This window comes from Coffea arabica, chromosome 6e (assembly GCF_036785885.1).
Source record: "Coffea arabica cultivar ET-39 chromosome 6e, Coffea Arabica ET-39 HiFi, whole genome shotgun sequence".
Taxonomy (NCBI): domain Eukaryota; kingdom Viridiplantae; phylum Streptophyta; class Magnoliopsida; order Gentianales; family Rubiaceae; genus Coffea; species Coffea arabica.
The window spans coordinates 51,339,007-51,352,190 of record NC_092321.1 but is presented as its reverse complement, the minus strand read 5'-3'; the positions used below and the strand labels follow the sequence as shown (position 1 = coordinate 51,352,190).

Here is a 13,184-nt window from a genome sequence, read left to right as displayed (position 1 = left end):
GTCCATATATTGTACTCTCTCTAAAGCTGTGTACAAGTTGAACCAATTGCAAAATATTCGAATCAAAACTTGACTCGAATTTTGTATTGATAAAGATCGAGTCGAGTTCGAGCTGCTTGTTAACTTGCAAACCGGTTTGATTATATTTATGTATTTTTTATTTTTATTTTAAAAGTAAAATTACATATATGTTGGTAATATTTTATTATTTGTTAAGAAAAATTATTATTTTATTTATTTTTAAAATAAATAATATTTTTAAATAATTATTATTATAATTATTATTTTATAATAATAATAATAATAATAATAATAATAATAAATTATTATTATTTTATTTTTTAATCTCAAGCTCGAGTTCGATTCGATTCGAACTCAAGCTTTACAATGAGAGCATGTTAAGATCGAGGTCGAACTCGAATTTGATAAATTTAAGTTGAAACTCTGCTCGTATAGGTCAAAGATCGACTTAGTTCAACATGTTTGCAACTCTAACTCTCTCATACAATACTCTTTACACATATAACAGTCATTACACACATAATTGAAGTACACAAGTTGAAAAAAGTGAGCCCCGTTTGTCCAATTATTCAAAACTTTGCAACAGTCCCATTTTGTCCAATTAGTCAAAGTTTTGCAACAGTCTCTTGAATTCAATTTTCAACATGTTTGCAATGGTAAAATAATGGCAGCATTGTTTCAATTGCACCAGTTTGCATAAATTTTTTTCACTTTGAATACTCAAAATTTTATTTTTAAATATTGTTAACATTTTTTAAATTTCTCACTCTCTTATTCCATCATTTCTTCTATTCTATCATTTATTTTCTTCAACCTCTTATCCAAAAACTAAAGTTCCAATATTTTCTTACTTTGGACGAGAATTTTAATAGTTTTAGAAATATATTTAATGCTCCAAATATAGAAAATTCTTCCTTTTTACAAAATCAAAACCATCAAAATTTTTAAAATTATGTAATGGAGATAAAATAATTAAATAAAGTATTATTAATTAAGTTATGATGATTATAATATTTTTACATTTTAAGTGTTGGGTATTTGTTTGATAGTTACTTAATTATTTTTAGAAAATAACAATGTATTATTTTTGAGAGAAATAAAAATATATATTATTTTTCAAAAATTAATAATATTATTTTTTAGAAAATAAAAAATTTTGCAAAGTAAAAATTTCAACAAAAGTTAATAAATTATTTTTCAAAAACAATGAAATTATTTTTAGAAAATAAATTTATTCATTTATGGGATATGTATTGAGAATTATTAAAATAATTTGATTATGAGTTCATGCTGTTACACTGTGTACAATATAATCTATAGTGAGTGATAGTACAATGGAATAATAAAGTGATGATATGACATATAAATTACACTTTTTAAAGTGTAATATATTATAGATACCCTTATGAGGCGTAATAGAGAGTGTAATATCCTTTATTACATCCAATCATTATATCCTCTCTTATAGTAAGAGTATAATAACCATGATGCGTATTATGACCATTACATGCGGATTTGGGGCAGGGACGGTCATCAGTATGACCGCCCCTGCACGGTTAAAAATTTGTGCGGCTGAAAATTGGCTCTCAAAATTTTGTGCGGCTGAAATAACACCATGTAACTCGAAATCCGCGCCAAGTGTGGGGCCCACCACTATCTGTTGTGAAAATACATCCTGTGAAAAAAAAGTTACGCGCAGTTGAACCAATGTTACGCGCAGTTGAAATGAGCTAAAGTTACCTGCAACCGTCCCTGCCCCGAGTCCATTACATGCATAATAGACATGCAAGATGACAAAAAAAAAAACAAAGAAAACTAGTTGTGGGTCCCATTTGATAATTTTAAAAGCATTAAATTTTTCCGATAGTAATATTGTGTCAATTTCAATGCTTTGCAACGGTAATGTTTATTCAATGTCAATCCTCATCCACCAAATTGATGAACGGTAAAATTCCCAAAGGTAATATTTTTATTTTTTATTATCATTTTTTAAATGTTTTGTGATTCAAAATTTTGTCTGTAAATATTGTTTAACATATTTTCAATTTCTCAGTCTCCTACTCTATCATTTCTTTTCTTCAAACTCTTATTCAATTTTCTAAAGTTCCAATATTTTCTCAATATAGTTGAGAATTTTAATAGTTTTAGAAATATATTTAATGCTCCAAGGTTCTGTCCAAGATTTTCAACATTACCTTCAAAGAAACATAGAACTAAATAACTGTGAAGTACATCGTCAACTTCGATCGAACTTGGCCGAGCATATTTGGGAATAGTTTGTTGGCAATGACATTGAAAATTAGTTTTTGTTATATTATTACTTCTGCTTCAATTGCTTTAAATTATGTGATGGAGTGAAATTAATAAAATAAAGTATTTTTAATCAAGTTATGATGATTATGATATTTTTACATTTTAAGTGTTGGGTATTTGTTTAATAATTACTTAATTTTTTAGAAAAATAACAATGTATTATTTTTGAGAGCCAAAAAAATATATATTATTTTTCAAAAAATAATAATATGATTTTTTAGAAAACAAAAAATTTTTGGGAAGTAAAAATTTTCTGGAATGTTAATAAATTATTTTTCAAAAATAATGAAATAATTTTTTAGAAAATAAATTTATTTATTTATGGAATATGTATTGTGAATTATTAAAATAAGTATGTGATTTGATTGTGGATCCATGCTATTATATTTTGTAGAGTGTAATATATAGTGAGAGATAGCGTAATGAAATACCGGATAATAAAGTCATAATGTGGCATATGGATTACATTATTTAAAGTGTAATTTATTATGGATGCCCAGGTAATTTGCATGAGCTTTTAGTAAGCATGTAATTTAGAATATTAAGTAACACGAACATGAATTTTTGTAGCTCAAAATAACATGCGGCAACACTTGTAACATGACTCCAATGTCATAACTCACCCTGTCTACCATAGCACGCTAAAATTGTAAGGGGTTTTGCTTACATCACATTCTTTTTTTTTTGGTATAATCCACAGGTATGCGCGTCCGTTTTACGGTTTACGATTAATACTATTTGAGCTGCATAGGGCCCTTGTGGGGGGAAACTCTCCTAACGTTATCCTTTCCATTCTCATGGATTTCGAAATCAATACCTCATAGTTAAGGGATGCAAGCCCCTCCTGCTTATACCAACATCCGTTGCTGCTTACAACACATTCACCATCCTAAATGGTAGACTAAAGCATATTACTAAAAATTGAAAATTGATCAAAATTAATCTTTAGAAACACAAATTTAAAATATTTCCAACATCACAAGGAAAATAGAGCTGACACAATTAAAGCTCAAAATTGTTCATTAAATTAGTCTTTAAAATCAGAGCATTATGTGAAAAGGTTATTATTGCCAATCATGTAATCAACAATTCGTACAGGTACTTTGTTTCAATCATCACTATCTATGTCCATTGTTTAGCTGTTTCAGGAAAATCTAGTTAGTTGATTGTAAAGCTTTTGTTGATGATCTATTGAAACTCGTATATTTTGTATGTTCTTAATTTGACAAACAAGACCAGACACGATTTCCCTCCTAATATGTGAGATATTAAGCTTTGCTGCTATGGTTAAAGCTGTCAATGACGACTAGGTTACTCTTAGGCTGCCTGCTAATCATTTTTTTATTGCTACTCACATTTGGCCTTTTTGCTTTGTCAAATAACCTTCTGATTATTAAATTAAAAAAAGGCTAAGGTTCAAGCTCTACTCTACTAATAGCTGATAATAGTATATTAAAAAAAAGAAACAGAGCATTAGAGGGCTATACCCAGAACCAATTTGAGCAGATCTATTTGCAGTAAATCATATCTTGATGCAATAGTAGCAGATTACAGGCAAATCATACATCAGACGATCTGCACCACAAAACAAGTCGTATACATTCCAAACCTGATCTAGTTCAAATGACATGTTTAGTGATATAAAGCTTCTTGATCTACCTAGAAAAAGAAGGAATTCTTGATCTGCTCATTCATCAACAGCAGACAAAATGATGAAATAAGTTGATGTGTTTGGGAAATCCCAATTTTTATGCACCTTCCGCTAGAGTTCTTTTTGATGTGCTGATATATAACACTGCAAGAGACTCGCAACATTATTATTATTAAAAGTTAAGTGAAAAGAAAAACATACTAAAGCAACATCATTTCAAACTTACCATTATTCCCACGAATAAAAGCATCCCCATATTTATTCTTCAGCTGTCCATTGACATACTCCTCTGTTTGTTCCATTGCTATATTCATATATCCATCAAGACAAGCTAGAATACCTGCAATAGGCATAATTGTAATGATAAACTATAGTTGCTCTTAGTCTTGCATGAAAATGCAGAAAAAGAAGCTACTTAACAATAATAGAAGACACTATTAAACCAAAGGTGAAGTTGTATGAAGTTGAATGTCTCCACTTCAATGAATTATGTCTTGTCAAATTATCTGAATGTTTCCACTTCAACAAACTGTGCATTGTCAAATGATCATTGGTGTCCCTTTAGTCATCGTTAAGTCATTTTGATTACTGACCAAAAAGGAAATGATAGCATTTTAATTTATGCAAAGAATTAAGCATGAGAAAAGAAACACATTAGTGCATGGACATTTATTACTTGACCTACATCTCACATTGCTCATCCATTCAGATGATCCAGTGACAATTTCCTTTTAGCCCAGCTACTGTACATCCAAACACATTATTGCTTCTATCCCCCTCTTATTATCTTCTTCTCTTCTAACCAGCTCTTCCAATACAAATCCAATTCTTCCATCTGTATTAAGTTGCCGTTATGCCAAAATCATTCTGTTTCTTTTTAACTTTACCATTTGATTTTTCCCCCATTTTCTTCACTGACATCTCTACTCCTCCATCCTCTTCCTCCAGTACCTTTCTTCCTTCCCTTAAATTGACTTAACTTTCATGGTTACCTGAATTCTATTATTACACGCTAATTTACCAGTTCACCAGCTTCGCAGCCACACAGTTTCCAACAAACTGATGATTCATCAGTCTTAGTGCAAAAGAAACTAATGAATCAATTGGTCGTGCCACAAACTATTTTCTTATTCTCAAAAAATATATTTGCCTTCACTCTTCGATGTCCTAAAACCAGCCCCGGATAAAAGGGCATATAATGGCAGACATGCTAACATGATACCAAAGAAAATATCATGCATAACAAGAAAACACAAACATACTCATTAAAAATCAATTACATTCAACTTTCTTATTGACATTTTAAGGAGCTATTCCCCCCACCCCTGCTGCCCTAAAAAAAAGGGAGAGCAACATCAATACAGCATTTAGAAGTAAAGCTAACACTAAATATTTTCATGTAACATAAACCGAAAAGGACTGGTAGCTATGGAACAATTGCAGCATGTTGAAACGAGCATCATTAAACTCTCTAACCACAGCAGTAAGCTCAATTATGATTAGCCACATGACATCCAACTGAACATGACTCCTCCAACAATCAACATGGGTTTCCGCTGTTATGTTTGTGAACCATCAAAATCTAATGCTAAGACATCATAAATTCATAATTGTCATTACAACTTGCAAGATCAGAAATAAATAACAGAAAAACTCAACAAAATCATCTCATAAATGTGATAAGCAATCACCAGGTCATTTATTTACAGCTATCACAAGGTGTAACCCCCCCTCTCCTCAAGGGGGAAAAAAGTAAGGTTAGCTAACTGCAATGATGGTATTTAAGAGAATTCAAGAAACTCCAAAAATTTCCTTGGTTTGCTCAGCTATTACTGTACTTAGATTTGTAACGACAGAAGTATACTATCAAACTATGACTAACTCATTTTGCTCAGCTATTACTGTACTTAGATTTGAAATGACAGCAGTATACTATTAAATCATGACTAACTCATTTCCACACTAATCAGCAAGGATCCAATGGAAACCTTGCGCATACTTTTAACACACACAAAAAAAAAATCCTCAGAAGTGGTTGATTTTGAAAGTATCTCAGATAAATCATTGACAAGAATAATATGCTCAATTCGCACATCCAGCTTGCATGTTTGTAACTGGAGCAAACAAAACTAGTTGCTAGATATATAATTGGATAATGGACATGATAACTCCAGAAAGCTAAGATCATCAAATTACAGAAAGTAGTAAACCAAACTACATTACACAATAGATATAGCAAGTTTCTCATTCAAAGGAAAGAACCATTAAAACAAGCCACAAGAAAATAGGAAATAACCTCGATAGTCAACACCAGAGTTCAACTTGACAACAACAGGTCGCCCCCGAATAGATTTAAGAAAATCAGCTGGAGTTTTGGTGGTTGCTGAGCCTTTCTCTCTTGTTCCACTCATGTGCCACTGGTTTCTTCATGGAAAGTTGACAGAAAGTTTAATTAAGAAAGTAAAACCAGCCAAAAATCTAATGCAAAATCAAATCCTAATAACTAAATTATGGTAGCATTAGATTCTTCATCTACAAACAATCAATGGTATCTTCGACAACAACATTCAACCATAAGCGAATAATATCTTCGACAGACTCCCATTTGCAGATGTAACAAGAAATCAGAAGTTAGAGATAAAATAGAGCAGCAATCCAACTCATACACATATACAAAAAGATTCAAATTTAGCATTCAAAGCATAATCCACTCGGACCACAACTCTCCAAGCAGATTTTTATTTTTTAAGGTTGGGGGAATAAAGTATCTTCCTCCCCACAATTATTTGATTAATACAAACGTATATTATGAAATGGTTTATACTCTTCTTTATTACTAAAGTAATTGAATGAACAGTCAATATAAAGAAATATTCATAGACACAAATCCAAGTTATACAGCTGCATAAAGCCCCAATCATTAATTAAGTACTACAAGTTTAAGAATAAATCCAAAAATCAGAAATATAAACACTCAAAACGATAATTTGTAAGGATATAGTAAGAAGAACATGCTAACAAATAATTCAATTAGTCAATAAAATTAATCATAATGCTAAAAAACATCCCTAAGAAACGATGATAAAATAATAAAAACAAGGATACTTCAAAAAGTCGAGCATTAAATTAACGAAAGAGCTCAAACTACAATTACAACGAAAAAGCATCCAATTCGGTAATTGAAATCGACAGTTCAAATTACATTCATAAAAAGAAGAAAATTTACCAGCCCCACATTCAATCTTCTTCAGTTTGGCCAGCCTTCGAGAACAAGTCGCTGAATTAGACCACGCAATGAGCGGTGGTTGAAAGCTGAGATCAAAAGCGTGTTTTGATAAGTGAACAAGTTTTCACTTACTTTTTTAAACAGTTGACATGGTCTGTCTGAATTCATTAGATAGATTTGGGTTATAACATGGGGTTTGAATGTTCCCCTCCGGCCAGGCTAAAACGGTTTTTATAGAATTTTGGTCCACACTTATGTACTACATTTATAAAGTGAGATACTGAGAGATGAGTCCTCCAAAGTGAGAGTTTCTCTCTCTAGATAAGAGCGCGAGTCTCTCAGTCTTGAGAGTTTCAAATCTTTTCAAAATCCTTCTAAACTTCCCTCACAATATCCGCAAACACACACAGACAATCCCAAGATCTAGACATTCCCCACTTTGTAGCGCTGAGAGTTAGTTAAGATTAGCGAACTTTTTAGAGTGCATCAGCAAAATAGTGATCTGTGAGATAATCCTGTCTCCCAGCTTGTGGAAAGCTTACGCCACAGTGTTAGCTTTTGTCGGATTTCTGCATGCAGTAGTGATCTTTGTTTGTATGGTCCGAGGAAACAGACTCCATGGAAGACGTAGGTGCGCTGGCAGGTATCTTCATAGCCATTAATCCTACAGTCCTCAGTTGCTGTTATCATTTCTGTTAAAGGTTCTGGGTTTTTTTTTTTTTTTTTTTTTTTTTTTTTTTTTTTTTTTTTTTTGCCTCAGTCAGCCCTTCTGGTGTTTTTTTTCTTTTATAATAAGGAAAAACTTTTTAAAAAAAAAAAAAAAAATCTTTAAGAAGGTCGTAAGTGTTTTTCTATTTATTTCTCTGTTTTATTTTCATATTTAGGAAGGTAGTTCTTTTCTGAGTTGTGTGTCTCGCCTGCTTGTGATGGCCTCCTTTGTTTTTGGCCTTGTTTGACTTGTCCTGGTCTCAGTAGTGATAGCAGGGTTTATTCTTTAGAATCTGTATAGACCTTATGGCGGAAGAACTGGCAGATGCGATCAGCAAGTTTGCTCTATCAGAGAAAGAATTGGAGGGTACAGACCTAGGAAGCGAAGAGATAGATAGAGGTATACTTGAATGCCAGTTAAGTCTAGTGGGTAGAATCAGAGGTGAGAAAGTGGTTAATTTTGTAGGAGTAAAGAACTTCGTGAATTCAGCTTGGGGGTATCCAAGGAATCTGAGAATCATAGAACTGGGCCCAAACTTGTTTCAGTTTTATATTCCGAACAGGGAGGACAGAGATAGGATCGTAGGAGGAGGTCCTTGGGTCATGGACAACCAAATTCTGGTTATGAAACACTGGAATGAAGGTATAGAGGATGATACAGCTGCCTTTGACCTAGCCCCTATGTGGGTGCAAGTCTGGAATCTTCCCGTGCACTGGATAACAAAAGAAACGGGGAGGAAAATTGGTGCAGTGTTTCATGAAGTAAGGGATGTTCTAGTGCCTCAAGTAGGAGGAAAGGAAGGAAGACACTTAAAGCTTTTGGTGATGCTAGATATCTCACTACCTCTACTAAGGGGAACAACCGTTAAAGTGAATGGAGTGTTGAAGTGGTTGAATTTCAGATATGAGCGCTGTCCAGATTTCTGCTATAAATGTGGTGTAGTTGGACATGGAGAAAAGTCATGCAAGGCAATTATACAGATTAGTAAAGGTAAGCAGGAACATCAGTATGGTCCGTGGTTGAGAGCAAATACAGGAAAACCATCACCCCAAAAGGAACACCAAAGCAAGTTTAACTCGGAGAAGAACCATTGGGGTTTTAAAGATGGAGAGATGGTACTTTTAAACCCCAAGGCTAAGGAGAATCTGGAACATAGACATAAGGAATTCTCGTCAGGGAGAAAGGAAGATTTTAGGAAAGGAAATGATGAGAATCAGACAGATAAGGGAAGGGCCGAAGAGATGGATATTAATGAGGTGCAGAAGACAACAGAGGAGGTGAGCTGCAATGATATGAGAATGCAAGGTTCAGTTTCAAACATCATCTATAGGCAAAAGGTAAATGGTACCAGGGAGGAAACAGAACCCCTTCCTGGGGGAAAAAGTAACTGTGCTCTGGAAGTAGGATTTGTGAGTGTATCAGAAGGGAAGGTGAATAGTGGATCGGTCAAGGGTGAAGTGGAAAGAACTGGTCTTGAGCAAATAGCACAGGAGCTTATGCAAGTAACAGTAGTAGAGGCAGAAATTGTTAGCCCGGAGACAGCATTAATGCAAATTGATCCAGAAAGCTCTGATTTGGGAACAAAGGCAGTTCAGAAACATAATAGGAAGATGAAGAAACAGTTGAGATCTCCTAAAATCTCTAGACAGCCTTTGAGAGAGTTGAGCAGGAATAGGAATTTGTCACTTCACCAAGGCAAAAGAAAACTCAATTTGGTGGATGAGGATATGGTGGAAGTGCAGGTGAATGAGATTGTCCCTAAGAGGAACAAACTGGATCCTAAGGAGGGGAATCTGAGTGAAAATTCTAAGGGGGAAGGGGCCAACCTTAACTGGCCCCTCAAGTTACAATGAAGGTTTTGGTGTGGAACTGCCAAGGTGTAGGGAGCCCCTTGACAGTTCCCCAGTTGAGGGAGGCTAAGAACCTCCTCTCCCCAAACATGGTCTTTCTGAGTGAGACCAAAAACAGGTTTAGATATATGAAGAAGGTCCAAAATATACTGAGGTATGATGAAAGTGTAATAGTGGAAGCAATGGATAGGAAAGAAGGCATGGCCTTATTTTGGAATCATGACATACAGGTTAGGAATGTGGTAACAACTGCTCTAACTATAGAGGCTCTAGTTATAGATCCGGACACCCAGGTTGAGTGGTGGTTTATTGGTGTTTACATGAGTTGTGATGCTAATATCAGGAAAGAACAATGGAAAGTTTTGACTTTGAGACAACAACTGTGGGGGGATAAATGGCTTCTAGCAGGGGACTTCAATGATATACTCTCTAATGAGGAGAAGTGGGGTGGTAGAGTAAGAGAAGAGAGAAGCTTCAAGGATTTTAATAGTTTTGTAGAAAACAACAGGCTGGTAGATCTTGGTTTTACTGGTAACCCCTGGACTTGGAGCAATAATTGGGAAGATGAGGGAGAGATAAGGCAAAGACTGGATAGAGGCTTGAGTACAATAGAATGGGGCCAATTTTTTGACAAGGCTAAATGTGAACATGTGGATACCTTTGGGTCAGATCATAGCATGCTGCTCATTGATAATTGGCCAAGAATAGAGAAGAGGAAATCAAGATTTTTCTTTGATAAGAGATGGCTTAAAAGGTCAGAGGTCAATCAGATTGTTGAGCAAGCTTGGAACCAATCAGTAGAAGGAAATAGTATGTATAGGATTACAAGACAGGTTGCTAACTGCAGAGTTTCTCTTCTCAAATGGAAAAATAATTTCACAGGGAATTCACTGCTAAAAATCAACCATTTGAAGCAACAGCTTAAGGAGGTTCAGGACTCGAAGGCTGTTGGCTCCAAGGACAAGATTGCAGAGTTGAAGAGTCAGTTGAAAGTGGCATATTCAGAAGAGGAACAGTACTGGGCCCAGAAAGCAAGAATTGACTGGTTGAGAGAAGGGGACAAGAATACCAAATTCTTCCATGCTTGTGTGAAGGGGAGGAGGAGGAAAAATAGAATGCTCAACATTCAAAGGGAGGATGGAACTTGGACGAAAAATGAGGAGGAGCTGGGAAAGGAAGTAGCTGAATACTATAGGGTCCTTTTCGCTAGTTCTGGGAGTGAGGGTCTTGCTGAGATTCTAAGTGGTATACCTCTAACAATCACTACTGAGATGAATGACAAGCTAACTAAAGAGGTTAGTGATATAGAAATCAAATCTGCTCTCTTCTCCATGAATCCGAATAAGGCTCCTGGTCAAGATGGTATGACTCCCTTGTTCTTCCAAAAATTTTGGCATGTTGTTAAACCAGATTTAGTTGCTGCCATTAGGCATTTTTTCCAAACCAACAACATGCCTAAGTCCTGGAATCATACTGTCATCTCCCTTATTCCCAAAATACAAAGTCCCATTAACTTGAAGAGCTATAGGCCAATTAGTCTCTGTAACGTAGTGTACAAAGTGATTTCAAAAATTTTGGCCAATAGATTCAAGAAAGTTTTAAGCCTTTGCATTAGTAAAAACCAAGCAGCCTTTATCCCAGGCAGGCAAATTCTCGATAATGTCATTTTGTCCCATGAATATTTGCATTACATGAAAAATAAGAAACAAGGACAAAATGGATTTATGGCTGTGAAGCTGGACATGTCAAAGGCCTACGACAGGGTGGAGTGGAAATTCCTGGATTCCATGATGGACAAGATGGGCTACTGCGCAGTTTGGAGGAAATGGATATGGAGCTGTCTATCATCTGTTACATACTCCTTCAACATAAATGGAATACCAAAGGAGTTTGTAATTCCAGAAAGGGGAATAAGACAAGGTGATCCATTGTCACCTTATCTTTTCCTTCTTTGTTCAGAAGGGTTCTCCAATTTATTGAAGCAGGCTGAAGGTGAAAAAAGAATGACAGGGATGAAGATATGCAGGAATGGTCCAAGCTTGACCCATTTATTTTTTGCTGACGACTCACTGGTCTTCTGTAAAGCTGATAGAGGGGAAGCTAACGAACTCTGTCAAATTCTTAGGAAGTATGAGAAGGGATCAGGCCAAGTTATAAATCTGGAAAAGTCCTCAGTTTTTTTCAGTGGAAATGTGAGCCATCAGAATAAAGGGGAAATAAGACGAAGCCTAGGCACAATTCAGGTGGCTACTCAAGGGAAATATTTGGGACTACCTATGGTGATTACAAGATCCAAACAACAAGTTTTTGGTTACATAAAGGATAGTATTAGCAGAAGGATGAACAGCTGGAAGAACAGATTGCTTAGCCAAGGGGGGAAGGAAGTATTATTGAAGTCATTCTCCATGGCAATGCCAGTTTACACAATGTCCTGTTTTAAACTCCCTAACAAACTGTGTAAAGAAGTGACATCCATTTTTGCTAATTACTGGTGGGGAGAATCTGAAGGAAGAAATAAGATGCATTGGTGTTCATGGGGGAGATTGGCTAGAGATAAAAAAGAGGGAGGCTTGGGCTTCAAGGAGTTGCAAAACTTCAACAAAGCCTTGCTGGCTAAACAGGTTTGGAGGGTAATCTCCAAACCAAACCTTTTAGTCAGTAAAATCTTGAGGGCCAAGTACTTTCCAAAGGAATCCATCTTTAAATGTAAAATCCCGAAATGTGCTTCTTGGATCTGGCAAAGCCTGATGAATGTGAGGGATTTTGTGCGCAATGGAACCAGAAGGAAGATAGGTAATGGCAAAGCAACAAATATCTGGGAGGATAATTGGATCCCTGGAAATAAGGATGGGAAAGTCACCACTGCGATGCCTCAGTGTTGCAATATTAGAAGGGTAGAAGAGCTGATCAGTGGCTTTAGATGGAGGAGACCATTAGTGTGTCGGATTTTCAACAGAAAGGATGCGAAAGAAATCCTTGATATTCCAATCAGTATTGCAGGAAGGGAGGACAGCAATTATTGGTTACATAGTGGCAGTGGTACCTACACGGTCAATTCAGGATATAAAGCTCTATGTCAGGAAACATCTCAACACAAGGAAAGGAGAGATAATGAGGCAGGAACAAGCTCAGCAAACTATAATGATAAGCAATGGAAGTGGCTGTGGAAGCTAAAGGTCAAAAGCAAGATTAAACATTTCATTTGGAGGAGTCTAAATGGCCTGTTACCAGTTAATGACCTGGTGTTTAAAAGAATACACCAGGGGGATCCAATTTGTGATGGCTGTGGTGAACAGGAAGAATCAATTGAACATTTGCTCTTTCAATGCAGCAGAGCCCAAGAAGTTTGGAAGATGGCCCCAATTCAATGGGATGGTTTAACGGAACAGACAAGGAATATATTAGTATGGTGGA

General features: G+C 35.4%; 1 protein-coding gene across 1 annotated transcript; it reads right to left on the bottom strand.

Moving 5' to 3' along the window:
* Positions 1–3,845: 3,845 nt before the first annotated feature.
* Positions 3,846–7,502, bottom strand: LOC113691784 (sm-like protein LSM36B). Its single transcript, XM_027210080.2, has 4 exons — positions 7,212–7,502; positions 6,282–6,409; positions 4,212–4,325; positions 3,846–4,129 (listed from the first exon to the last, which is right to left on the bottom strand). The coding sequence occupies exons 2-4, from the start codon at positions 6,394–6,396 to the stop codon at positions 4,083–4,085; spliced, it is 276 nt and encodes a 91-aa protein (XP_027065881.1). The 5' UTR covers positions 6,397–6,409; positions 7,212–7,502; the 3' UTR covers positions 3,846–4,082.
* Between the last annotated feature and the right edge of the window lie 5,682 nt (positions 7,503–13,184).

Coding starts and splice junctions, on each gene's coding strand:
- LOC113691784 (XM_027210080.2), bottom strand. CDS start 6,396: ATGAGTGGAACAAGAGAGAAAGGCTCAGCAACCACCAAAACTCCAGCT. Junction 4,326..6,281: donor CTCTGGTGTTGACTATCGAG/GTTATTTCCTAT, acceptor TGCCTATTGCAG/GTATTCTAGCTTGTCTTGAT. Junction 4,130..4,211: donor TTTTATTCGTGGGAATAATG/GTAAGTTTGAAA, acceptor AGTCTCTTGCAG/TGTTATATATCAGCACATCA.